This window comes from Triticum aestivum, chromosome 7D (genome assembly GCF_018294505.1).
Source record: "Triticum aestivum cultivar Chinese Spring chromosome 7D, IWGSC CS RefSeq v2.1, whole genome shotgun sequence".
Lineage (NCBI taxonomy): Eukaryota > Viridiplantae > Streptophyta > Magnoliopsida > Poales > Poaceae > Triticum > Triticum aestivum.
The window spans coordinates 107,258,167-107,285,593 of NC_057814.1; the positions used below are offsets into that span (position 1 = coordinate 107,258,167).

The following is a 27,427-nucleotide window of genomic DNA, read 5'->3' on the forward strand; positions in this document are numbered from 1 at the left end:
ACACAAACATTTCCTGAAAATACATCAACACTTTCTAAAACACTATGTTTTTTAAACAAAAAATATGCTTTTAAAACGTATGGGATTTTTACAAATATGTGAACATTTTTAACACTTAAAAAAAATACATGAATTAGTATTGTTCAAATCACCTTTCACACATTTCTCCTACAATATATTAAATGGAAAAGGAACAGGGAAACCTTTATGGCCCGGCCCATGTACCATTCTTCGCTTAAGGTGGAGTAGGAGCACTGACCTAAATGCAAAGTGGAGGATCCGTTGGTTCTTTACTTCAAGTTTTTCTCTTTTGCTGGGTAGTAGGAGTTTAGTCGAAGTTTGTAGTGTTACAATCAAGAGACACATGTTCCTTAAGACACGAGGGGCTATGGTTAAGCCACTCTGCCACTCTACCATGAAAAAATATTAAATTATTTCGACAAGAGTTCACAAAAAGGTAGGAAACTAGAGATACGCACAAGAGAGTACCACGAGGACTACAAGGCTGGTAACGGATTCAGATATCTAAAATCAACATGAAGGGAAGAATTATTGGTGTACCCTAACATTTAAGCATAGTAAAGAGAAAAATATTGGTACCGGTGTCAAATATCTTTAGATTGTTGCACCCTAACTTTATTCTTATCCTAAAAACAGAACATTTTACAAAAGGGAATAGAATCGATCCACGCACAATTGCTAGTTTTCAAAACACTCGGCCAGTTACTTCTAATCTGTTACATTACAATTTATAAACACATATGATGGAAGAAATAAACAATGGTACAAGAAAAGCCCAGGTTCAACTATTGCCTCCACATTGTTGTCATCCGCCAACTATAGCTTTTGGCCCAGGAAAAGAACACAATATATATTGCTGCAGATCCTCGGATGTTTAGGCCATCGCCTACCCGATGAATCCAAGCCGATGGAGGATGAACGCCAAGATCAGCATGACAATAGCAAAGATGAAGCCTTTTGTACCTAGGAGCCAGTCCTTCGTCTTCTTTGCTGCTTCGACTCCTCGCTGCGCTCTGCTGATCCATTTCATCATTCTCTCTAAATCTCGTGAAGAGAATGAAGACATAGCCTGTTGAGCATTGGCAGCATCCTCCTTGGACAAGTTGATGCCGAGCAGCCCACTCATGTTTGCCATCTCATCGGGACTCATGTTCTCCAGATGTAAACATCTCCCACATAGCAGGGTCCGTCATACCAACCATGCCAGCCGGTGAAATTCCTGGCATACTGGAACCAAAATCTGGAGCAACAGGGATTGTTCCGCTTGATGAAGAAGCAACCTGAGACATATTTACCAAGCTTTCTAAAGAGTCAGATTGTACTGAGTTTCGTGCTCCGTCATGTGGTTGTGAAGCAGTATACTCAGTAGTAGTAGTAGTAGTAGTAGTAGTAGTAGTAGTAGACAGATGAAAACTAATATCTTCTTCTACAACTTCTTCAGTGACAACTCCCTTTGGCAGGTTTGCTGCTCCCCCTTGGGTTTCAAGTATTTCTTGCGCCTCTCTCAGAACTTGAGCGACAGTTTCGTCCTCCAGAGACATCTCATGGGCTTTACTCAGGTCAGCAACAGCAGCCTGGAGGTTTCCCAGCGCTTTGTACGCCTGACCCCTTCGGTAGTACGCCTTGGCAGTGCCCGAGTCATAGCTCAAAATCTCCGAGCCTTCATTGACGCACTCCTCGAACTCGCCTAGTTTCAGGTAACAAGCCATCAGATTAACGCTGCACTGCACACTACCACACTGAGCCCCTAGGCCGATGGCCCAGGCCGTCGGCATAGCCCTGATACCCGTCGGCATAAGTCTATGCCGACGGCCCTCATCGGCATAGGGCCGTCGGCAACATATGCGTCAGCATACCCCAGGTCCCCGTCGGCATAGGAAGGCCGTCGGTATAGATGCCTATGCCGACGGCGTCCGTACATCTATGCCGACGGCCCTGGCCGTCTGCAACACTCCGCGCCTAACGGTGATTGCCGTTGCCACCGTCAAGTGCTGCCCATACAAGAGACGCCACGTGGCAGGGATATGCCGACGGCTTAGCCGTAGGCATAGCTTCAAACCTATGCCTATGGCATAGCCGTAGGCATAGCCCTGCCACGTGGCGCACTCTAGTAGCTCCTGGTGCAGGGCTATGCCGACGGCTGATGCAAAACTATGCCGACGGCTTTGCCGTAGGCATACACGCCACATGGCAGCTGCTGGTATCACGAGAGCCATCTATGCCTACGGCATTGCCGTCGCCATACTTGCTCACCAGAACCAAAAAAAAAGATTAGCCAAAAAGGCTAGCTATTTACAAATGCTTATACAGACATGATTCAACAACCATGGATTTGCAAACACAGACCATAGAATATTTTTTATGTACATAACATTCCCATTCTAAGACTCCACAGCAGCATGAGAGGAGGTCGAGGGGCGGTGGTGGGGGAGACAAGGCTGCAACGATGGAGGTGGCATACAGTCAGTATAACAAACCGAAGATCCTACATATGAGGATGAATATGTAATCTACACACTGAATTTACCAAAAGAAACCCGCCTAGAACAGGGGCATCCAACTAAAAAGGCAGAAAAGTATTGCCTTTCATGAAGACGCTCCAGTTTTGGTTGTATCTATCAAGCATGAGTTGTTCAAGGCAAGCTCCAAAGAGAAAGAAATTGAGCTCCAAAGAGAAAGAAATTGGTCTCTGATTGTGACTGATGATACTTACTCATATAAATTTTCAGTCAAAGTAAAACCAAAAAATTGATGCATATAAACTGAACCAGAGTGTGGTGCTGCTGATTCATATGTATATACAGAAGATGCAAGTGTCATTGAGTTGGTTTTAGTCAAAGTAAAAACAAATGGACACATAGAAAACTAAACGAAGGTGGTGTTGATTCATGTGCATGTACAGATTGAGGTGCCATCCAGTTGGTTTCAGTCAAAGTTCAACCAAAAATATTGACACATACAAACTGAAGAGAAGTGTGGTGCTGATTCATATGTATATACAGGAGATGCAAGTGCCACCAAGATAGATAGTTTCAGTCAAAGTAAAAAAACAATTGGACACATACAAACTGAAGCAAACCGTCATGCTTTTTCATGTGTACATACAAAAGATGCAAGTGGTATCCAGAATTTGGATATAGGTAGTACGCTCATGTGGTGAATTTTGTGAATCTATACTCTGCATCTACCAAAAGGACCGCTCCCCTCACATGCAAATATAATTCAGTCCAATGGCTTTCTTCTCCCCTCACATGCATAAGACAAGAGCAGACCATCTAAACAGGCGGATCAGACCTTCACCATGGGAGGGAGGCGAGTGCTACCTGTTGCCGTGCCGTCGTCGAGATCGGGTGGTCCTCCTCCTCGAGCAAGACAAGGTTGTTCCTCCCCTACACTCCAATGGCCATCTTCTCCAAGGACATCTACAAGGGCAGAACACACCATTGATGCAAGTGCCACCAAGATAGTTTCAGTCAAAGTTAAAGCAAATGTAAACATGCAAACTGAACCAAACCGAGGTGCATATTCATATGTGTGTGTGTGTAGAGATGCAAGTGCCATCTGAATTTTGGGGAACCAAAGCGTGGTTGTTGTTGTTGCTAATCGAGGAGCAAGTTGTTTTAGCAACAGCACATACTAGTAATTAGCTAGGACCATTATTATTGCACAACCATTCGAGGACGGTGGCAGACACATCAACTCACAAGGCTCTACTGGAGAAACAAAATAATAGGATATGTGATGCTATCAATCTTAGCACAAGAAGAAAAAAAGCACAGCCACTCCGATAGAATGGATGGATGCATCATGCACAATCATCGGTTCCATCATTGCAGCACTAGTTGAGCAACAAATCAAAAATAACAGTAGTTCCATTGGTTCAGCCAACAAGTTAACAAAAGTTTACTTCCCACTCCTAATTTTGCAACTTGTCATAATAAAGAAAACAGAGCTCGACATCACAGCAACAAATAAATAATGACCCGCTGTACTACATATATCTGTAAAGGACTTCTTGAGAGATGATATTATTACCAATGAAGAAAAATTAAGATCAAGGCTCCAGTACATCAGCGGTACCTACCTGTGCATCAAAGAAGAGATGGATAATCAATTTTATGTAGGTAATACCAAATAAAGGATCAAATTTAAGTTCATTCAAATTAATGCATATGTGGGTTGGCAGAAACAAAAAAAGAATATATATAAATAGATCTACAGATATGAACAAAATGGCAAATGTGAAAGAAAATAGCGCAGATAAAATGTTGATTGTTTTGGAAGATCCAAAGGTACATATGATCAATTAATCATACCTGGGAATCTGAACATATTAATGCGAAATAATAACTGACTATAGCAAATGAAATTGAGATAGAAAAAATTGCTACCTAGAGTCCTTGACTCAACCGAGAGATCTATGGGAACCAAAATTTTACATGCAATTTATCCATGTTCAGGTAATACAAAATATGCAGAGTAATTAAATTGTGTAGTAGCTAGCCCATATATAAAACTAAAGGTAGAAACTGGAGTAATGAAACATATCTGGATTGATGTGCAAATGCTATAGCGACTTACATGCTTGGATTCAATAATTATGAAGCAGATTAGTGTGATGCATATGCATGTTCGTGAGAACAGATCCAGGGGAAACAACAAAGTAACCTGCACTTCCTCTAATTTATTAATCACATGCTCTTTGACTAACCATCCAAAAAATATAGATCAAGGATGATACTGCCAGCCACCTGCGGGGAGTAAGAATGAGTAGTTTCTGCTAATTAGAGGACAAACTAAAAAAAAGCTAACTAGAGATTTGCTCTCTCTCTCTGTGTACGTTGTGCTCTGGCCGGTGGGGGAATGATAAAAAAAGCAACTACTGCTATGTATGTTAGCTTGTCCATCAGGATAGATCAAACTAGCTACCGGTGAAGGATATATCTAGCTTCGTGACTTAAGAGAACCACAGCTAGGTTGCGTCGGCAAGGAGTGGGTTTGGCTCAGCGTTGCGTCGACTTTCATCACCTTCTACTCCACCTCGCTCATCATCTCCGTTCGAGTTGTAGCAGCAAAATTAACCAATCCCTATTGGTACTATCTAACTAAAGAACCAGGATTCTAAACTCATCTTCTCTCTCTTTTTGGTACTAACTAGACAAATAAATAAATAAAGGACTTGTTCATACAAATCCCTCTAGAATTCCTTCACACAAGAGGATTTGCATCACATATTCCTCTACTTAGCAGCAGCAGTAGTGAGCAGAGGAAGGAGGCGGAGGAGATGGAGGTGCTACCTGCCGAGGTGGGTCGTCGTGGCCGTGCTTGAGCTAGACAGCCCGCCTCCTCGAGCAGGACAGGGCCGCCAGCTAGGTGCGCCAGTAGGAAGGACGACGCCCTCCTGCCGTCGTCGTCGTCCAGACCGCGCCAAGGTGACCTGCAGCAAGGGAAGGAAAGGAGAAGGTGAGGTGGGGAGGGTGGATCTGGGCGAGGAAAGAGGGGAAGGACGTACCTGCAACACACCGGTAATGGATTCGTCGAGCTCTGGCCTCGCCGTCGCCGGATGTGGCTGATCCTGGCGATGTTGGGGGTGGCGGCCGAAACCCTAGCTAGCCACGGGGACAGTGGAGGGCGGGAGCGCCGATTCTGGACGGAGGGGGAGGTGGAGCGGACCTAGGGGAGCTCGGGGGCGTGCTGCGCGCCGCCGGAGCTCGCCGGAACTGGGCGGCGTGGGTGGTGGCGGCGGCGAGGGAGAGAGGCTCGTGGGGGAGAGAGGAGTCGCGAGAGACAGAGGTTCGTGCGGAGAGAGCGAGGTAGGGGTTGGGTGGGCTCTTTTTTCTTTTTCTTTTTTTTTTCTCCTTTTCTCTAGATGGATGGATGGATGGTCGTGGGGTGGATAGCTAGATGGATAGATGGATGGATATGTGCCACGTCATCGATCCGTGGCACAAAGTTTCCACCAATAGAAACGAAGCTCATACAATTGTGTTTTCCCTTTTGTTTTTCTTCTAATTTTTTCTACCCTCTTGCACCGACCGTCGATGATCCGTGAGGGGAGAGGAGGGCGGCGAAGAGGAGATGGTCTGGTGAGGTGGGGAGGGAATGGATCGGGGAATGGTGCGTTCGGTATGATGACTATGAGTCCGGACGGGGACCTACGCACAGTCGCACGGAACATCTCTTCGGCTTTCCCCGTCACCGTCGACGATGACACGTGCGACGTCCCTCACCATTGAACGACGACACCAAAGGAGGGACAGGCCCACCACCGGGGGGCGAATGTACCTCGGCGGCTTCCGGATCTAGCTGTTAAAATCGACCAAAAGTCATACGATGCCGGAAATCCTCGGGACCTGGCATGGTGTCGTCATATGGACCTTGTAGGCTGTTATGAAAGTTTTAGCGCGTTTCGTAGAAGTCTGACCGGAGGTCGCTTGTAAACTGCACCATCTCCGAGGTAGTATCTGGCTATCGAGAGAGAACACGTCCAGTTTATGAAGGAAGTGTGTTGCCCCTTGCTCCATTGACCTCGAAACTGCTCGTGCTCTCAAAGGGGGCAATTGCATGACACGTGTCAGTACATGGCAATTTTCGGGCCCGTCTGCAATATTTGAGACATTTACTGCATCCGTAGGGTTTCAATGCGGGAATTGCATATCTGCACGGCGGCCACCTGAAATGATGTCCAGAAGTGGTTTGTCAAATCATATATGATGTCTTTGCGGTATGTGTAGGCCTAGTGCAACCCAAGGAGGGGCATGCTGTTGGAAATATGCCCTAGAGGCAATAATAAATGGTTATTATTATATTTCTTTGTTCATGGTAATTGTCTATTGTTCATGCTATAATTGTGTTATCCGGAAATCGTAATACATGTGTGAATACATAGACCACAACGTGTCCCTAGTAAGCCTCTAGTTGACTAGCTCGTTGATCAACAGATAGTCATGGTTTCCTGACTATGGACATTGGATGTCATTGATAACGGGATCACATCATTAGGAGAATGATGTGATGGACAAGACCCAATCCTAAGCATAGCATAAAAGATCGTGTAGTTTCGTTTGCTAGAGCTTTTCCAATGTCAAGTATCTTTTCCTTAGACCATGAGATCGTGCAACTCCCGGATACCGTAGGAGTGCTTTGGGTGCACCAAACGTCACAACGTAACTGGGTGACTATAAAGGTACACTACGGGTATCTCTGAAAGTGTCTGTTGGGTTGGCACGGATCGAGACTGGGATTTGTCACTCCGTGTGACGGAGAGGTATCTTTGGGCCCACTCGGTAATGCATCATCATAATGAGCTCAATGTGACTAAGGAGTTAGTCTCGGGATCATGCATTACGGTACGAGTAAAGAGACTTGCCGGTAACGAGATTGAACAAGGTATTGGGATACCGATGATCGAATCTCGGGCAAGTAACATACCGATTGACAAAGGGAATTGCATACGGGATTGATTGAATCCTCGACATCGTGGTTCATCCGATGAGATCATCGTGGAACATGTGGGAGCCAACATGGGTATCCAGATCCCGCTGTTGGTTATTGACCGGAGAGGCGTCTCGGTCATGTCTGCATGTCTCCCGAACCCGTAGGGTCTACACACTTAAGGTTCGGTGACGCTAGGGTTGTAGAGATATGAGTATGCGGAAACCCAAAAGTTGTTCGGAGTCCCGGATGAGATCCCGGACGTCACGAGGAGTTCTGGAATGGTCCGGAGGTGAAGAATTATATATAGGAAGTCAAGTTTCGGCCACCGGGAAAGTTTCGGGGGTTATCGGTATTGTACCGGGACCACCGGAAGGGTCCCGGGGGTCCACCGGGTGGGGCCACCTATCCCGGAGGGCCCCATGGGCTGAAGTGGGAGGGCAACCAGCCCTTAGTGGGCTGGGGCGCCCCCATGGGCCTCCCCCTGCGCCTAGGGTTAGAAACCCTAGGGTGGGGGGGCGCCCCACTTGCCTTGGGGGGCAAGTATCCCCCCTGGCCGCCGCCCCCCATCCAGATGGGCTCCTGGCCGGCGCCCCCCCTCCCAGGGGGCCTATATAAAGGGGGGAGGGAGGGCAGTAACATTACAGCCTTGGGCGCCTCCCTCCTCCCCTGCTACACCTCTCCCTCTCGCAGAAGCTCGGCGAAGCCCTGCCGAGACCCGCTACATCCACCACCACGCCGTCGTGCTACTGGATCTCCATCAACCTCTCCTTCCCCCTTGCTGGATCAAGAAGGAGGAGACGTCGCTGCACCGTACGTGTGTTGAACGCGGAGGTGCCGTCCGTTCGGCACTCGGTCATCGGTGATTTGAATCACGGCGAGTACGACTCCGTCATCCACGTTCATTGGAACGCTTCCGCTCGCGATCTACAAGGGTATGTAGATGCACTCCTTTCCCCTCGTTGCTAGTATACTCCATAGATGGATCTTGGTGAGCGTAGGAAAATTTTAAAATTCTGCTACGATCCCCAACACATGCCCCACCACCGGGAGGCGAATGTACCTCCGCGGCATGCCGGATCCAGCTGTTAAAATCGACCAAAAATCATACGATGCCGGAAATCCTCGGGACCTGGCACGGTGTCATCGTATGGCCCTTGTAGGGTATGGTGAAAGTTTTAGCACGTTTCGCAGAAGCCTGACCGGAGGTCGCTTGAAACTGCACCATCTCGGAGGTAGTATCTAGCTATCGAGAGAGAACGTGTCTGGTTTGTGAAGGAAGTGCGTTGCCCGTTGCTCCATTGACCTCGAAACTTCTCGTGCTCTCAAAGGGGGCCATTGGATGACACGTGCCAGTACATGGCATTTTTCGGGCCCGCCTGCAATATTTGACACATTTACTGCATCCGTAGGGTTTAAACGCGAGAAATTGCAGATCTGCACGGCAGCCACCTAAAATGATGTCCAGAAGTGGTTTGTCAAATCATATATGATGTCTTTGCAGTATGTGTAGGCCTAGTGCAACAAAAGGAGGGGCAGGTCCCACCACCGTAGGGTGAATGTACCTCGGCAGCATGCCGGATCTAGCCGTTAAAATCCACGGGAAATCATATGATGCCGGAAATCCTCGGGACCTGGCATGGTGTAGTCATATGGCCCTTGTAGGGTGTGGTAAAAGTTTGAGCATGTTTCACAGAAGCCTGACCAGAGACCGCTTGTAAACTACACCATCTCCAAGGTAGTATCTAGTTATCGAGAGAGAACGTGTCCGGTTTTGTGAAGGAAGTGTGCTGCCCGTTAATCCGTTGGCTATTTCAACCCTCCATCACGCTTGTATACATATATTAAGACACAATGCAAGTTTTGGTGGCATTGCTACCCCCGAAGGCCCCCAACCGGCCTTACCCTAGCCCCGTTGACCCAGAGATCTAGGCCTTTGACTTTCACTGGACGCCCTTTGATAAACGGACTTTTCCACCTGGTTGTGATAGATCAGCCCATAGGAACATTTCAGAACAAGGTCTGGGCCCAACCCACCATCGGATCCCCCTCGTGTCGACCCGGCGCGGCCGTTTCCCCCCTCCAAGTGCCGACGGTAGCGCCTTCCGTGAAGGGGGTCACACTCCAGAGCTGCATGACGGGTGTTTGCACCCGACACCACACTTCTAGACATGTAAGAGGATCCAATGCAAGATTTGTGGCATAGCTAGCCCCCGAAGGCCCCTGACCACACTCATAGACACGCGAAGAACAATCCGTAGTGGGGGATTTTTTTTCACATACTCTTGCATCTTTAAAAAATATAAGAAATTGCCACACCTATTATATCACATGTGCCTACACTGTGTAAAAATTTCATGAATTGATCACACTCTGAGTATTTAGAAATATTTCATGCAACGCCAAAACCGCAGAGGGATTACTTCGATTTCATTGCCATCCGTTCGGGGGGGGGGGGGGGCTCACACCGGAGCCGCGTATTGCCTCTTCATACATGCCACCACACCTTAAGACGTGTATGAGGACCCGGGGCAATGCTCTGGTGGCATTGCTACCCCCGAAAGGCCCCGACCGGCGTAACCCTGGACCAGTTGACTCGGAGATCTACGCCTTTGACTTTCGCCGGACGGGATTTGACCAACGGATGTTTTCACCTGGTTGTTATAGGTCAGCCCATTCTGATAAAAAAAACATATAAAATTTGTCAAAATTGATCCAAGCATCAATTACTTATGCTTTTAACAAAGTACAAGGACCTATATGCAAAAGTACACGAGGTCACATTTCTAACATACTCAAAAACAAAAACAAACTGGATATTCATAATCTATGGAAAATTCTACCCCGAGTCGACGTATAATTTGTGTATGTTTAACTTTTTAGAAAAGTTAGATTTAAATTATTCAAATTTTAACTTTTAAAAAATAATAATAATTTAAAATAAAAAACTGATGATATCTATGCCTACGGCCATACCGTAGGCATAGTTGTCGGGGCTACCAGGAGGCGCCACGTGGCAGGGCTATGCCTACGGTCTTGCCGTAGGCATAGATGGAAAACTATGCCTACGGCTTTGCCGTCGGCATAGCTCTGCCACGTGGCAGCTCCTAGTAAAAAAAAAAAATATTTATGCCAACGACCGCCGTTAGGGCCATCGGCATAGATTTGACGGCGTCAACCCGCCGTCTGTCCTCGGGCGACTAGGGCCACCTCTATGCCGACGGCCTATCTATGCCTACGGCTGCCGTAGGCATAGATCGATGTATGCCGACGGCCTTACTATGCCTACGGCTGCCGTAGGCATAGATGGGCCGTCGGCATAGCTCCATTTATGCCTACGGCAGCCGTCGGCATAGTTAAGGCCGTAGGCATACAAGGTTATTCTGGTAGTGGCAGCTGCAGAGCGCGCCCGGCCGCCGACAGCACGCTGCTCTTCACGCTATATCCCTGGCGAGCTTGTACTTGGAGGCCATGGAACTGGTTCCCCTGCCGCTTCAGCATCTTGGCGGCGGATATCGCGGACGCCGTCTGAGCGTCGGCTTGCGCCTTCATGGCGGCGAGCTCCTCGGGCTTGGCCTTGGCGATTTTCTCGGTCACCTCGAGCGTCTCCGCTGGCCTTGCGTGGTTCAGGTGCTCGGCGGCTCGCTTGAAGTCGTCAGCCATCATGTTCTTCATGCTCTCGGTTGCGAGCTTCAGCAGGTCCGGGCTGGACATGAGCTGCCGCTGCATCCTGGCGAGGTCGTCGGCGGGTATGCGTCGCATCTGCTCCTCCGCCACCCGCAGCATCTCCGGATTCATCACGGCGATACCGACCGGCAGACCCAAGACGTCGCCGGTGGATGGATCGACGCGAGGACGAAGCAGCGGCCGGGAGCTCGCGGGTTTGGGAATTTGGGACTCGATCGTGTGTGTCTCTCTCTCCTTTTTCTTTTCTTTTCTGTCCCTTCTGGTTTGGCGATTAGTTCGTGAGCTCTCGCTGCAATTTATGGATGGGGGTTTGGGAGGGGAGACGAAAACGGAGTCCGACTCCAATCCGAAACCGGAATAACTGTACATACGTACGATGGTATGGGCGCGCCGGACAGCGCCGTCATGTCGGTCGGCGAGAGCCCTTGCTTCGCGAACATGAACATCGGTGCGTGCAGTGCAGTGCATGGTGTTGTTCGATCGCCCTCAAAACGTGCGTGTGTGTGCGCCTTCTACGATTGATCCACTTCTTTATTTGGGACTCAAATTTGGGTCATTTCAAAGATGTTAAAAAAATAGATCATGGTGAACGGAGAGTGATAGGGTAGACCAGAAGACTCCATCTCAGAGCATATTGTTTCTCGACATCTCAGAGCTCTGGCTAGCTGAAGGTGAAGTAGCGACATATTTTGAATTCTGTTCTCTGTACATTTCGTCGTTACTGCATTCAGTTTTAGGATAATCATCACACCACTGACTCAATATCTACCTAACCTTTGGTGCTTGCAGTGCAATTGATATGCCAATTGTGTTGTGTTATCTTCCATATGCAAATGAAGACACCATACTGTCAGGTTTCTTTCAAGCTCAGGTGGTGTGGTTCATGTGAAACATCTGAAATTCATGATTCATTGAAGAAGACATCTGTGTGCGGCTGCAGAGAGTGGTATTCTAGCAGGTAATTTAGGACACCTTGCAAACAACAAGTACTCCATCCGTAAAGAAATATAATAGTGTTTAGATAAACGTAGAGCGTTTAGATAAACGTATTTTTAGTGATCTAAACGCTATTATATTTCTTTACGGAGGGAGTACTAGACAATTTGCAAGACCAACTAGTCAAAAGATAATGGAGAGATGTTTTGGAGCCGTACTATGCCCCTTGGGCTTTGCCTTTCATATATACTAGTACATGATTACAACTTGAGAATCAAGTCAAGATCACATGGGATCAATCTAACAGATTTTACAATCCCTAATATCACGGGTGTGATCGCTACTTGATCATATGCCGGTTAAACAAGGCACAAGATATTTACGTTAACATTCCCCCTCAATCTCAACCAGCCACAAGGTTGAGATTGCGTCGTAATTTGTCCAACATGACCTTTGTCGCAGGTTTAGTGAAAGCATCCGCCACTTGATCACCAGAGGACACAAACCGGACATCCAGTGCTCCTTGTGCTACCTTTTCTCTAACAAAGTGAAAATCCACCTCTATGTGCTTCGTCCTAGCATGGAATACTGGATTTGCAGTGAGGTATGTGGCACCCAAATTATCACACCATAGGATTGGTGGACGAGACTGATGGACGCCCAATTCTCTAAGTACAGACTGTACCCAAGCCACTTCAGCTGCACCATTTGCAAGAGCCTTATATTCTGCCTCGGTACTTGAACGTGATACTGTTGGTTGCTTCCGAGCGCTCCATGATATCAGGTTAGATCCAAGAAAGACCACAAAACCTCCCGTAGAGCGTCTATCATCGGCACAACCTGCCCAATCAGCATCAGTGAAGACACTCAAAAGTGTGGAACTTGATCGACGAATCTGAAGTCCTGTGGCTATAGTACCCTTGATGTATCTCAATATGCGCTTGACAGCCTCCCAATGCACATCAGTAGGTTTGGACAAATATTGACAGACTTTGTTTAAGCAAAAGAAATATCAGGCCGAGTGAGCGTAAGATACTGCAAACCTCCAACCATACTGCGGTAACTAAAAGCATCATCATTAGTAAGAGGAGTGCCAAGATCTGCTGCCAGCTTATCTGTAACTGACATGGGTGTGGAAACCGCCTTGCAATTCTCCATATGTGCTCGGTGAAGAAGATCATCAGCGTACTTGCGCTGCGAGAGCACCATTCCCCCTGAGTTGTAGGTGGCTTCAACCCCAAGAAAGTAACCCAAACGACCAAGATCCTTGATAGGAAAGGACCGAGAGAGGGTGCGAAGCAGACGGTCCACCGCTTGAGAACAGGAGCCAGCAATGACAATATCGTCAACATAAACAAGCATGTAAATAACCACAGAATCATGCTGGAAGATGAATAGTGAAGTGTCAGCCTTAGATGAGTGAAAACCGAGCTGTTGCAGCCGGTCACTAAGGCGAGAATACCAAGCTCGTGGTGACTGTTTCAAACCATAGATAGACTTCCGAAGCTTGCACACATGGCGAGGGTAGCTAGGATCCTCAAAACCGGGCGGCTGCTGCATATAAACGTCCTCATCAAGTAGTCCATGAAGAAAAGCATTGCTAACATCAATTTGTCGAAGACACCAGCCCCGTGAAACAGCAAGAGAAAGCACTAGGCGAACGGTTGTTGGTTTTACGACTGGGCTAAAAGTATCAAGATAATCAATGCCATACTGTTGAGTAAATCCACGAGCAACCAGACGAGCCTTATATTTGTCAAGGGAACCATCAGGATGTTGCTTGACTTTGAAAATCCACTTACAGCTAACAATGTTGGTGCCGGAAGGACGCGGGACAAGAGACCACGTCGCTGTGCGCTGTAGGGCAGAAAATTCCTCCTGCATGGCCGTCTTCCAAGCAGGATCAGCAAGGGCCTGCCTATGGGTGGAAGGTGCAGACATGACGACCGCACCGAAACCGCGACGATATGGATTGTACCGAACAGTGCCGTCCTTGGGAATCTTCGGACAAACAATGTTATTCTGGAGACGTGTGCGTGCACCCTCCGCTGGAGGAGCCGCCGGCAGTGCCCGAGAAACCGATGGTGATGAAGGAGCGGCTTGCAGCGCCGGAGAGACGCCAGCTGGGGAGCCTGGTGCAGCAGGCGTCTCGGCTGTGTGCACAAGTGCACGGCCAGCAGATGCATCAGACGCTGGTACAGCTCGCTCGGGCGTCCCGAGCATAGACGAAGCTGGCGACGGCGGTTCGCTCGGCTGGGCCGAGTCCGGCCCACTCGGTGAAGACGCAGGTGAGTCCAGCAACAGGCGCGTGGCGCCGACCGGTTGGCTGCATGGCGACGAGCCATGCATGTAGTTCGATCGATGGATGTCGATCGTGGCTGCTGGTCGCCTCGTGTCTGTTTCTGCAGGACAAAGTTCAGGAAACAAAAGTGACAGATTATAATTTCGCATATTAGCATCCTGAACTACTGGCTCCGTGGCTGGAAACGGCACTGGTAGATTTAAAGGGGACAAATCAGGACGAACACCGGTGGCGAATGGAAAAATATTCTCATCGAACACAACATCACGGGAGATGTAGATCCGACCGGTGGTTCTATCTAGGCACTTGTATCCTTTGTGGAAGGTACTATAACCAAGAAAAACACACATCTTGGATCGAAACTCAAGTTTACGAGAGTTGTATTTGCGAAGACTAGGCCAACATGCGCATCCAAAAATGTGAAGGAACGAATAGTCGGGAGTGACATTGAGGAGGCGCTGCATGGGTGTGATGTTGTGGAGGGTCATACTAGGCATGCGATTAATAAGATAACATGCGGTAAGGAATGCTTCATCCCAGTAGCGAAGTGGAAGGGAGGAATGAGCGAGGAGGGCAAGCCCAGTCTCAACCAAATGACGATGCTTGCGCTCGGCTATACCATTCTGTTGTGAGGTGTGAGGACAAGACACACGATGGGAAATACCAACACGTTGAAAAAATTTATGCAAGCGGTGGTATTCACCACCCCAATCAGATTGGATCGCATGGATTTTTGTATTGAGAAGACGTTCGACATGAGATTGAAAATTATAGAAAACTTGTTCGACATCCGATTTACGTTTAAGAAGGTAAATCCATGTGAAGCGGCTGAAATCATCCACAAAACTAACATAATATTTAAACCCGCCAGATGAAGCAAGGGCAGGCCCCCACACATCGGTATGCACAAGCTCAAGAGGTGTTGTCGAAATACGTGATGAATTATGATATGGCAATTGATGGCTTTTGGCGCGTTGACACGCGTCACAAACAAAAGTCTCATTATTCGACGAACAAGAGAGTTTATTTGACCGAACGACAGACTCAACTACATTATTTGATGGGTGACCCAAACGATGGTGCCAGTGGCTTGAAGAAGAACGAATGCTGGAAAAAGCTTGATGCGATGATGACGATGACCGACGAAACGGTATAGGGTAGAGGCCATTGCGGCTTCTACCGAGAAGAAGCACCTTCCTCGTGAGTTTGTCCTTCACACAAAAGAAAAAACGATGAAATTCCACAAAAACTCGATTGTCCGAAACAAGACGATAAACAGAGAGGAGATGGTTCTGAATTTGTGGGACAATTAAAACATTTTTAAGGACAATGGGATCACGTGAGCCAGAAAGTTGAGTATGACCAATATGAGAAATTTTCAAACCTGCACCGTTTGCAACATGCACTTGGTCCTTCCCACTGTAGCGCTCATGCGTCGTTAGACGATCAAGGTCGTTGGTGAGATGGTCGGTGGCACCGGTGTCCAGTAGCCAGTGGTTGTCGACGTGGCCGTGCGTCACCATGTTACCGCCATGGTACTCATCCGCCTGATAAGCGTGGTTGTAGCGTTGGCGACACTGAAGGGCGGAGTGCCCAAAAATACGGCAGATTTGGCACTTAGGACGACGGTTGCCGCCGCCGCCGCCGTTGCGGTTTCCATTGTCGCCACGACCGCCATGGTGCTGGCCGTTCTGGCCGCCATGCTGCTGGCTGCCATGGTTCTGGCCGCCATTGCGGCTGCCATAAGCTCCACCTCCGTTGCGGTTGCCATTACGAGAAGACGAGCCACCTCCATGGCGAACGACGTTGTTGACGGAGGACGAAAAATCGCCACCAGCTGCGGCGTGCTGCTCCTGACGGGCCTCGAAGCTGAGGAGATGCGCGTAGAAGTTGGTGAGGCTGATTGCTCCGTCGAAGATGGTGAGCGAAGCCACCAGGGGGTCGTACTCCTGACCCAAGCCACCCTGGATGTGGCCAATGATCTGTTCATCGGTCAGGGGGTCGCCGACAGCAGCCATGGCGTCGGCGTAGCCCGTCATCTTGTGGAAGTACTCAGACACGGACATGTCCGTTTTCTTGGTCTGGTTCAGTTGCGTGCGAAGCTGATGAACAGCAGCCCTATTCTGCGCAGCGAACATGGCGCAGAGGGCAGTCCATGCGGCGGCCGAGGAGGTCACGCGCGTCATCTGACCGAGGACTTCCTCGGTCATGGAGGACAGGAGGGCGCCAAGAACAGCCTGATCGGCCATCCACCAGACTGTGTACGCCGGGTTGGGCACCTGATGTGCCGCATCACCAGTGCCTTCGATGACTGTCTGCGGCGGCCGGGGAAAGGAGCCGTCGAGGTAACCGAAGAGACCTGCACCGGAGAGGTTGGGGACGACCTGCGCTTTCCATAAGTGGAAATTCGCGCGGGTGAGCCGGACAGTGATGAGTCCAGCAAGCGACGGCATGGAGATGGTTGGGGCGGAAGCGATAGAGCCGGCAGCGGCGGAAGTGAGGGCGCCGGCGGTGCTGTTGATGAGGGCGCCGATGGTGCTGGTGGTGAGGGCGGAGGATGTGCCGGTCATTGTTGGAAGACTAGAAAGATCGAAGCTCTGATTACCAAGTCAAAAGATAATGGAGAGATGTTTTGGAGCCGTACTATGCCCCTTGGGCTTTACCTTTCATATATACTAGTACATGCTTACAACTTGAGAATCAAGTCAAGATCACATGGGATCAATCTAACAGATTTTACAATCCCTAATATCACGGGTGTGATCGCTACTTGATCATATGCCGGTTAAACAAGGCACAAGATATTTACGTTAACACAACTGACAATTTCCATCTTCTACCTGAGAGAAGCAAATAACAGGAGCTTCCAGGCAGGAAGAGAAGGAGATGAAAGGGGGATTCCTGCTCTGTTGAAACCATCGCTGGGCAAATGCGGCACCGAGCAGGGGAATATTTCCTCGGATTTCACAAAGGTGGAGGCCACTTCTCTCTGATACATATGAGCTTTGCCTTTTATACTGACTGTTGTGCGACAAGCACTACTTTGCACTAGCATACAATACGCTTAAATTTTTTTCAAGATATTAGGTGGACAATCAGCTCTCTTTCAGTTTAGGCACTGTGGGAGTTTTCAGAAACGATTGCTTGTTCATAACTTTACTACCTTTTTTTTGCGAGAGAACTTTACTAGCTCTGCATTGATATGGGCCCTGGGTATGGTATCTGCAGAATGCTTTAGTAAAATTACTTATATCCAAAGAAAACATGCCATGTCTATAGAACACGCAGTATGCAAGCTAAATTAGTCACTGTCGAAGCTCGAGGAAGGGGACATAATGCCAATGGGCCTCTTCTCTTCGGGCGCAAATTTATATTTTCTCCGACAGAGATTGACATGTCTGTCATAGGGAGAAAAATGGTCAAATGATTCAAAACCGTCCAGTATACCTCATTTATTATTTCGAAAGACCAATCTTGCCTGTCCTCGTGCTGAATCGTAAACGCTATCTCGTTTTTTTTTTTTTTTTGAATATTTTTGGTTGCAAAACGGGTGTGGTCTTTGGTCAAGCATATTTCCCATTGTCAATGGTCATTCATCGGATTATTTCCTGGAAACTGCGAAGCATTTGACAGCTCTGTGTGTGGTAGCCTGGTAGTTCGTGTTGACACGCCACCCGGGTTCTGCAAACACCTTGTGCTTTGGCAGGTAATTCAGAGTTGACTCCGGTGTCCCTGACTCCCGGCCCTGCACTTCTCCCAGTTTTCTCCCTTGTCAGTATCATCGAGCTCGATCAAGGGCGTTCATCCACATAGTACTAGTTAGCAGCATGGCGGAGCGTCTTGCTGCTGTGCCGGAGTTGAGCACGACCAGCTTCACGGTTCCGTCCCCGCCGCGCGGCTCGTACCGCGATTTGATCCGGAGCGTTGGTGTCTCTGGTGGGCTCGTAAGACCGTCTCCCTACTCCCAGTCTGGCCATAGTGGGTCATCAGGAAACTCCACTGCCTCAAGTTCCTACCTGTCCAACTCCGGCATCTCCTCTCGTTCAGCCTCCGATGCCACAACTGATTTCGGAGCGAACGAGCTCACGGTGATCACTCACCGGATGTTCAGCGATGGGTACATCGAGCGCATGGTCCAAGCATTCGAATCCGGCGGCGACCCGAGCCGTGAGCTAGAGAAGTGGCTATTCGAGCTCGACGTGGAATGGGTTCTCCAAGTACGCGAGGGCCATGGCCCACGGCGGCAGCTCCAGTTCCTTTTCCAGGTCCAGCTCCCATACAAGTCGGCATCGTGGCTTCAAGAATTGGTCGGGAGGTGGATTCTAGCTTTCATCATAATTCTTGTCAGCATAGAAAAGGTGGCCTTCACCGTCCAGGACATGCCGACGGTCGCACGGTTTGGCAAAGCGAGCATCTCGGCGATGCTTGTCTTTGTGGACGCCGTCATCCCAGTTCTCAAGGAGGGCAAGTTACAGGCCATGCTAGACATGTATGCCTGTGTCTCCCGTGCATCATACTACTTTACGACGCTCGTGGGCTCACCAGAAGCACACAGCATTTTCAACGAGATAGACGGCTTGTTGGAGATACGAGGAAACATGCTAAGCGAGGCCATATCCAGCACAATGGAGGAGGTGAGGACACTCATGGAGGACGACGACTCGTGGGCTATTGAGCTCCCGAGAGGAGGAGGCGATGTTCACCGGAATACCCGGTGCATGGTGGATTACATCGTGTCGATGAAGAAAGCACGCGCATCCACACATAACACTGCACTGAGCCATGACCCCGTGTATCTTGATGGGTTGATAGATGACACGATGGATTATCTGAAGGATCTACTTCTGAGAAAATCGGAACTGTTCTTCGATCCACGCCTCAGGTACCTGTTCCTGCTCAACAATTCCTATTTCGTAGCGCAAGTGGTGTCTGGGCCATCACCTGAATGTGAAAAGTACATGGATTGTCATCTCGATGTTTCTTGGGGAAATGCGGTGTCCAGCCTATACTGCAAACCGAAATCCATTTTTGGTACCACACTGCTCTGCTGTTGGAAGTGGGACAACACCTCTTCAGTAGCTAAATTCCAGTCAGCGTTTCACAAAACGTACCAGGCTCAACGATTCTGGAAGGTCCCAGACCCTCAGCTCCGATGCACGCTGCGAAAAATCATCACCAAGAGGATCGTTTCAGCTTACCGCAACTACCTGGAGGAGCATCCAGAGCAACAGAAATATGTTATTGACGGAAACAGCAGTCCAGAATGTTTGGAGGAGTTGCTGACAGAGCTATTTGAAGGATGAAAAGTGCTTGAGGCATGGACGAGTAAAAAAACGTATACGGAGACCAGAATTACTGTTTTGTCGTAGTATTTGGATTTTTTTAAGTAAAGTTATATTTTGAGTTTGATTTCTTGCTTAAGCGCCAGGTACTTCAAGTGGCCAATCCGTGTGGGTGTGTTAAATGTTTTAAAGAGTAACATGATGTATGATGTGATATTTAAATTTATATACATCAATTGCTAGTATGGAAAGTTCAGTTATCATCTGAAGCTATGTTTGTCCTCCAATGCCTCAGTTTGCTGCTTGCCTGCTTTGTCGATTTTCAATGGTGCACCTGTAAAATGTAGCACGGTTCAGCAGTGATGGGGCTGAACAATGCATGATGCAATGTCCGTGGATTTTGTGGTTTTACCTGTGTGTATTGTTATTTTGTTTGCTGACTGCCGTTTAGTGTTTCTGCACCTTTTCCCCAGTGTTTGTACAGTGATTTGATGAACGCATATGGGCTTTTGGCTCTGTTCAAAGTGATTTAGAATTATGTCTGGGTTAGCTAGGTAGCTGAAGGTGAAGAAGCGATAGACTTTGTATTCTGCTCTCTGTACATTTGGTTGTTACTGCATTCAGTTTTAGGACTATCATCACACTACTAACTCAATGTCTGCCTAACCTCTGGTGCTTGCAGTGCAATTGATATGTTAATTGTGTTGTGTTATCTTCCATATCCCCATTTGTGTGCTTGCAGTGCAAATGAAGACACCATACTAGCAGGTTTCTTTCAAGCTCAGGTGGTGTGGTATCTGGTCGTGTGAAGTATCTGAAATTGATAATTCACCAATGAAGACATCCGTGTGCTGCTGCAGAGAGTGCTATTCTATCAGGTAATTTAGGACACCTTGCAAACATCAACTACTAGACAAATTTGCAAGAACAACTGACAGTGTCCATCTTCTACCTGTGAGAAGCAAACAGGAGAGCTTCCAGGCAGGAAGAGAAGGAGATGAAAGGGGGATTCCTGCTCTGCTGAAACCATCGCCCGGCAAATGGGGCACCGAGCAAGGCAACATTTCCTTGGATTTCACCAAGGTGAAGGCCACTTTCCTCTGACGCATATGAGCTTTGCCTTTTATGCTGACTATTGTTCGACAAGCACTTTTTTGCACTAGCAGTTCTATAGAGATGATATACGGTAGGCTTCAAAACAATTGGAGATATTAGGTGGACAATCAGCTCTCTTTCAGTTGAGGCATCTATGGCAGAGTTTTCAGAAACCATTGCCAGTTCATAACTTTACTACCTCCAATCCAAATTAATTGACCCGGCTTTAGTACAACTTTACTAGAGTAGCACTTCATGGAGGTATGCCGTATGCTAGTTTAACAGTTTTCACTTGGTTGGACTAGGACCTCCATCTGTAGTGTTGGTCTCCTATACGAAAAGGTAGCCTAGCCAGCTAGCCCGCGGATGGGATTGTAGTTTCAGAGATCTTGTTTTTACATTACAGATGCTTTCATCATGCAAACACACTTTCTTTCTACATGAAGCTGCAAGAGTATGAAGGGGAGCCTTGGCGCAGTGATAAAGCTGCTCCCTTGTGACCATGAGGTCATGGGTTCAAGTCCTGGAAACAGCCTCTTGCGGAAATGTAGGAAAAGGCTGCGTACAATAGACCCAAAGTGGTCGGACCCTTCCCCGGACCCTGCACAAGCCGGAGCTACATGCACCGGGTTGCCCTTTTTCAAGCTGCAAGAGTATAACATTTTCCTTATAATAAGGAGTGTAAGTGTGATTGCTTGGTTGTTCTTCATCCACCCGTTCCATTGTTTGGTTTGTGTGATGGGGTGCATGAATGTGCAGTGCCAGTGATCGTGACAAGTTATGAGGTTATTTGACATTGCCGGCCTGTCGAAAACTTGATATTATATGATGTTTATAAATTTTACGTGAGAAATTCATGTACTAATTGACGCCACAACCTCCTTTTAAAAAGGAAGAACTCTACTGATCTTCTGGGTAGTGCCCAAGTTAATACACACAGCTCACTTTAACCTCTTAGCTCACAACATCGTCATTTTGGACCACAATGCCTTTTCGTCTGCTACAACCTACAGAAAGTCCATCAACTACTCAAATATATTATAGAGAGAATTAAGGCATGAGTTTTTTTGACCGAAAACAGCAGGTGTTCTGCCTTTGCATTAAGAAAGGGGAATACTGCACAAGGTGACTGTGGCTAGAACAGCCTAGGAGGAAGGGAAGTCACTTACAGTTTGCACCAGGGCGGAACAAGCCGAAAGAGAGAAAAACACGACTACTATCCCGCTTTTTTCTCTGATGATATCTTCTCTGGTGATAGTATTGACAGTTGTCACCGGGGCAGTTTTTTGTTGGAAAACTCTCCCGATTCGCTCATTCCAAATGTTCCAAGCGATATAGGCTGTGACTGTAGATCCTTTGGTTCCGTCTGATGTGGTCGTTCAAAGGGAAGACTTAGACCACCATTGAAGAATTGTGATGCCACCGAGAGCAGCATCCACAACTCCAGTATAGGAGGCCCTGAAGGAATACCAGATCTATTTGCTATACGCGCAAGAGAGGATTAAGTGGCTCGCACACTCCTCCTGGTCAAAAAGGCAACATTTGTCAATATACTCGGCCAGTTCCTAGCCAGCAAGCGGCCAGCAATCCATATCCTGTTTTGTAGCAGAATCCAGATGAAGAATTGGATTTTGGGATCAACCTTGATCTTCTAAACGCTGTAGAAGTGCGGCAAGGGAAGTCAGGCAGCCACATAATAGCATCAAGAGTATCAATGAGCTGAAGTCCCCGAGTGGCCCTTCAAAGCTGAATGTACCGGTCCAGATCAGCCTCAGTGCTAATCTTGTGTATGTAAAAAACACAACCATCTGCCATCATGCAGCGCATCAGCAACTGACAAATTCTTCCCCCAAACTAGCAGAAAAAGGGATAGGGCAATATCCTTAGGAGCGCTCCCCTGCAACCATCTATCATGCCAAAACATCGCTCTCCCGTCACCTATCGTCACATTAGTGCAAGCAGCGAAGAGTTGTCTGTCCACCGAATCAATAGGTACTTTTTGTTCCATGGTCTGCCAGTGGTGTCTCACTCGAGCCAGGGCCACCGTAGATGCAAAGCATGGTTGTAAGCTGTGATATCCTTGATTCCTAGCCCACCCCTGGACTTTGGCGCACAAATCCGTTTCCAATTGACCAACATTTTTCACCATACGCCTCATCCTCAATATTCCAAAGGAATTTTCTTCTAAGTTTGTCAATCTTCTTGATCGCCCATTTATCTAGCTCAAAGGAAGTCATGAAGTAAGTAAGAGTGGAAGTGTCATCCATCAGTTTGTTTTACCTGTTATCTTTGGGCTATGGAGTATAATTTCAGTTTGGTCCTCTTGAAGGCTCTCATTGGTCTAAAACTAGTAACAATCCACTGATGTCATCCATTAGCAATTGCATGGGTTCATTTATGAGAAAACATTATGACTACCAGCAGGATCAACCAAGTAGCACATGCATCTTCATTGGTGGTGCTTCCAAGTGCATGGCAAAGCTGAGGCAATAGGCAAGGCAGTTTATCACGATTGAGCGGCCTAGTGTGGATACATGAGGCGACAGAAATATGTTGATTGTTCTTAATTGGGAGGGCTTTGGGGGCGAGGCAACCAAAAAGGCTACAAGTGTTTATCGTGAGCAACATTCAAGGCTAACAAGGGGATGGGACCGCCTGGTATCACCAAGCACATAGCATGCCTACACCACGAGGCAATGCTGCAACTATTGTTTGGCCACAGCAGCACATCTGGAGGTCATTAAGCTTCTGCAAGCACAAGTAGCGTGAGATCACCGACTCAAATCATCGTACTAGACCCGAGCAATTGGTCACCACAAAGAAGCTAGCGTAAGGTCGCCAAGTCATTCAGAAAGAACAGACCAAACATCACCTAGAAAGACACACAGAGATCAGCCGGAGATTTCTGCACGTGACATATACACCCAGCAGACATGGCAGAGCAGGAAATGTTTTTTAATCACACTGCACCAAGGAAAAGATGTATTTTTACCTGCCAAATAAGTTGGTTGCGGCAATAATATCCAGCTTGTTCGCCCAAGAAATGTATTTGTTGCGACAAGCAGGATGGTTTTTACATGCTCCAGCAAAGTCGTTGCAGCCAAGATTCCCCTCCATGATTTTCGTTGGAGGAGCTGTGTTCCTTAATAACGTCTAGTTCGCATACGAATCAGCTTGATCGTTCACCAGTTTCAACTGGCGGCACGAAACAAATTTTTCGGTTGTGGCCTAGTCCCTAGTCCTCGGATCGAATGGCACACTGACAAATCGACGGGGATTTTGATCCCGGTGATCATTAGTGATCACATCGGTGATTATCTTATCATGCTCAAAGTATTCCTGGTGCACCTCATTCCTAGCTATACATGTGTCGAATTGACCGAGCAGCACAAGGTAGTTATTTTTTAGAGAAAAGGCATCATGTCCGACTTCAAATTAATGAAGCCATGGTAGTTCGTGTGTCTCATTCCTACTCGATGTCTTGTTGTGTAAGAGGAAGGTTGTGTCACAATATATAGGGTAGAGCGAAAGTGTGTAGGTGAGATGTAATATTGAATGCAACTTACGAATAAAGCTATACATCACATGAGATTTAAGATTATTACTGTTAGACAAGGTAGTACTCCCGTATAGACTCCCCTAAAAAAAAGTACTCCCGTATAGACTTGAAGAATCTAAAGTGTGAACGTACAGGCTAGCAGCCTGTATTAGCAATTTGCTCCTCACATTCATACTGTTGAATGCATGCACGAAAACATTTCTTATTTTTCTTAAAAGAAATAGTACGCTGTAGAAAAAAGTGTACGCATGGCAATATTGCTGTTCATTGAGGAAAATTATTCAAACAACCAGTAGAAAATTTAGGTTTAGATTTACTTTATTTTTCTTTACAGACTGTTAAGTTATTTAAAATCCCTAGACATGCCATCAGTTTGGATAATATGAGCATATGGTCGTACGAGCCGTATCAAATTTCTGATATAAATCTCCTATTACAAAACTTCCAGAGAGAACAAAAATAAATTAAGTGATAGTACTACAGAACTTCTTATGCTACATTTTGGTTATGGTGACCTCACTGGAGTAGCCTTTTTTTTGCGATGGTCATTGGAGTAGTCTTAACTGGTCTTTGCATCATTGGTAATGATATCATGATACTGGTACTAACACAGTGGTATTCTATATTAGTATTTTCAGTTCAGTACGTCATAAAGTTGCTTGCTGACTTTTTTTAAAAAATGCTCATATCACAGAGTTTGGTGATGAGAAGAATCACTAAATCAATGGTTAATGAGCCTTATTTTACATTGGCGACAAGTTCACATCGCAGATGGACAGTACGTGCCCCCCATATACTTTCCTTATTTTACATCGTCTCTCAAACAAATCAACCGCATTTATTTTCGGAACATCCACAGTTGTGATGCTCTGGGGAAAATTTGCGGATGCTCTTGATGCAGACAGATTACAACGATGGTCCAATGATAAGCCCGTTATGATTCCATTTGTTAGCATGTTCATGGATGAGTTTAATGGTAAATATTCACTATCAGCACATATCCATTCTGCATCCACCAAATAAAAAGTTTTGCTCACCATGTCTCTTATTTCCCTCTATCCGCCATTAAGCAAGTATTCAACCATATTAGTAAGACAGTTGTTTATGAGCTCCTTTACGGTGATTGGGGCAGTACTGGGAGTACTTTCGAGTACTTACCCCTTCGAATTTTATTAGCCGTCCGATCTGGTGGAGGATTAAAAATGAATTAACCTAATTATTTTAATCAGAGAAGGGCATAATGGTCCAGGGTAAAAATATTATGTTTTCAACCGATCACGTCCACGACGTCTAGATCCAGTTCTCGTCAAGTCCTCGTTCTCGTCCTCTTCCTTCTGTCCAACGAGCCCGGCGAGAGGTACCAACAACGTCGTCGGTGTCGTCCTCGTCCTCCACCTCGTCCCCTTCACTATAAACGACGTGCTCGGTGGCAGGAAGAAGATTAAGGCGCGACATCTGCGGCGGCAGTGTCGGCGGCGACGGTGGCGGCGCAATAGGAACTCGCCCCCGCCGATCACATCGCTTCCGGCCTTGCATACTAAGGTATGAATCGCCTGAATCTCAACTCCTCCCCGTTTGATTGGCCCGTTGGTAGTGACTCTTGGCGGGAACTCCAACTTCCTCGTAGATGGATCTATACTCTGCGGTTGGCCCCTCGGTTAGGCCGCCGGGAGATATCAATGCTTGTTCTGAAAGTAGGCTTGTTTTTCTTGATGCAGTAGGAGATATCAATGCCTGCGGGAGATATCTTGGCCCCTCGGTTTTAGTGTCCGGAGAAGCTATGTCGAGTGGGATGGATCCAACTGCCATATAATTTTAAGGAAATTTGTGTGTAGTCGTGAAGGGGTTCGTGAAGAGAAGCACATGAAGAGGAAGATGGAAGATAGAAAGAGGAGGCCACGGAGTATAACTCGTGTAGGGTGTAAAGCTAAATTGGTGATTGCAAGACAGGAGGAAACATGTCAGTGGTTTGTCAAGGATTTTATCGATGAACACAACCATCCTCTAGCCCCACGGGATCTGTCGTGTCTTTTGCATTCACACAGAAGAATTAGTGATGAGCAGAAAGCGGACATTGCAGACATGGAAAAATCTGGGATCAGAAAACACCATATTATGGATATTATGTGCATGCAATACGGTGGATATGATGAGGTTGGATGCATTATGAGGGATATTTACAATTTCTGCCATGCTAACAAGCAGGAAACAATTTCTTCCGGGGATGCTCAAACGGTGATCAATCACATGGCGGCGAGGCAAGAGCAAGATTCAGATTTTTTCTTCAGGTACTTGGTTGATGAAGCTGGCCATCTGAAGGGACTATTCTGGTTTGATAGTCAATCCGACTTGACTACGAGGCTTTTGGAGACGTTATTGTTTTTTATAGCACATACAGAACCAATAAGTACAATCTGCCATTTGTGTCGTTTGTCGGGTTGAATCACCACCGCAACACCGTTATTTTTGCATGTGGTATCACTTCACATGAAACAAGCCAGGCATACGAGTGGATGTTACATACCTTTTCTGATGCTATGGGACGGAAGCATCCTATATCTATGATCACGGATGGGGACCTTGCAATGCAGAGAGCAATCAGGGTGGTGTGGCCTGACTCAAACCATAGGCTCTGTATACTGCACATTCAACAGAACATTGTACGCCATCTGCATGATGACGCGGTAAAGGAGGAATTCAGATCTTTCATATATGCTACATCTTCCATTGAAGAGCATGAGAGAAAATGGTTACACTTCTTACAACGGCATAAAGTAACAAGTGAGGACTCCTGGCTGCATCAGATGTATAAGATGAGAAAACGGTGGTGTGCTCCATATCTTGAGGGCCGTTGTTCCCTAGGATTGAGCAGCAATCAGCGGAGTGAGAGTTTAAACTCGGTGCTACATACGCATCTTGAGGCTAAGATGACGTTGTTTCAAATGCTAGAGCACTATGAGCGTTGCCTTGCGTCGCGGCGCTTGAACGAGGCTCTCCAAGACGTCGAGGCCTTGCAGTCCATTCTGTTAACAGAGGAAAATGCTTCAGTTATTGAGAAACACGCCGTGAAAGTTTTCACTCCTGCTATGTTTAAGTTGGTCTTATGGAGCA

The 27,427-nt window shown here is 47.2% G+C and overlaps 1 protein-coding gene and 1 pseudogene across 1 annotated transcript; one reads left to right on the plus strand and one right to left on the minus strand.

Moving 5' to 3' along the window:
• Positions 1–685: 685 nt before the first annotated feature.
• LOC123170914 (outer envelope protein 61-like) lies at positions 686–11,241 on the minus strand (annotated as a pseudogene).
• A 6,941-nt stretch (positions 11,242–18,182) lies between these two features.
• Positions 18,183–19,824, plus strand: LOC123169598 (exocyst complex component EXO70A1-like). Its single transcript, XM_044587468.1, has one exon. It carries the CDS (start codon positions 18,208–18,210, stop codon positions 19,681–19,683), a length of 1,476 nt encoding a protein of 491 aa, XP_044443403.1. The 5' UTR covers positions 18,183–18,207; the 3' UTR covers positions 19,684–19,824.
• The last annotated feature ends 7,603 nt before the right edge of the window (positions 19,825–27,427 follow it).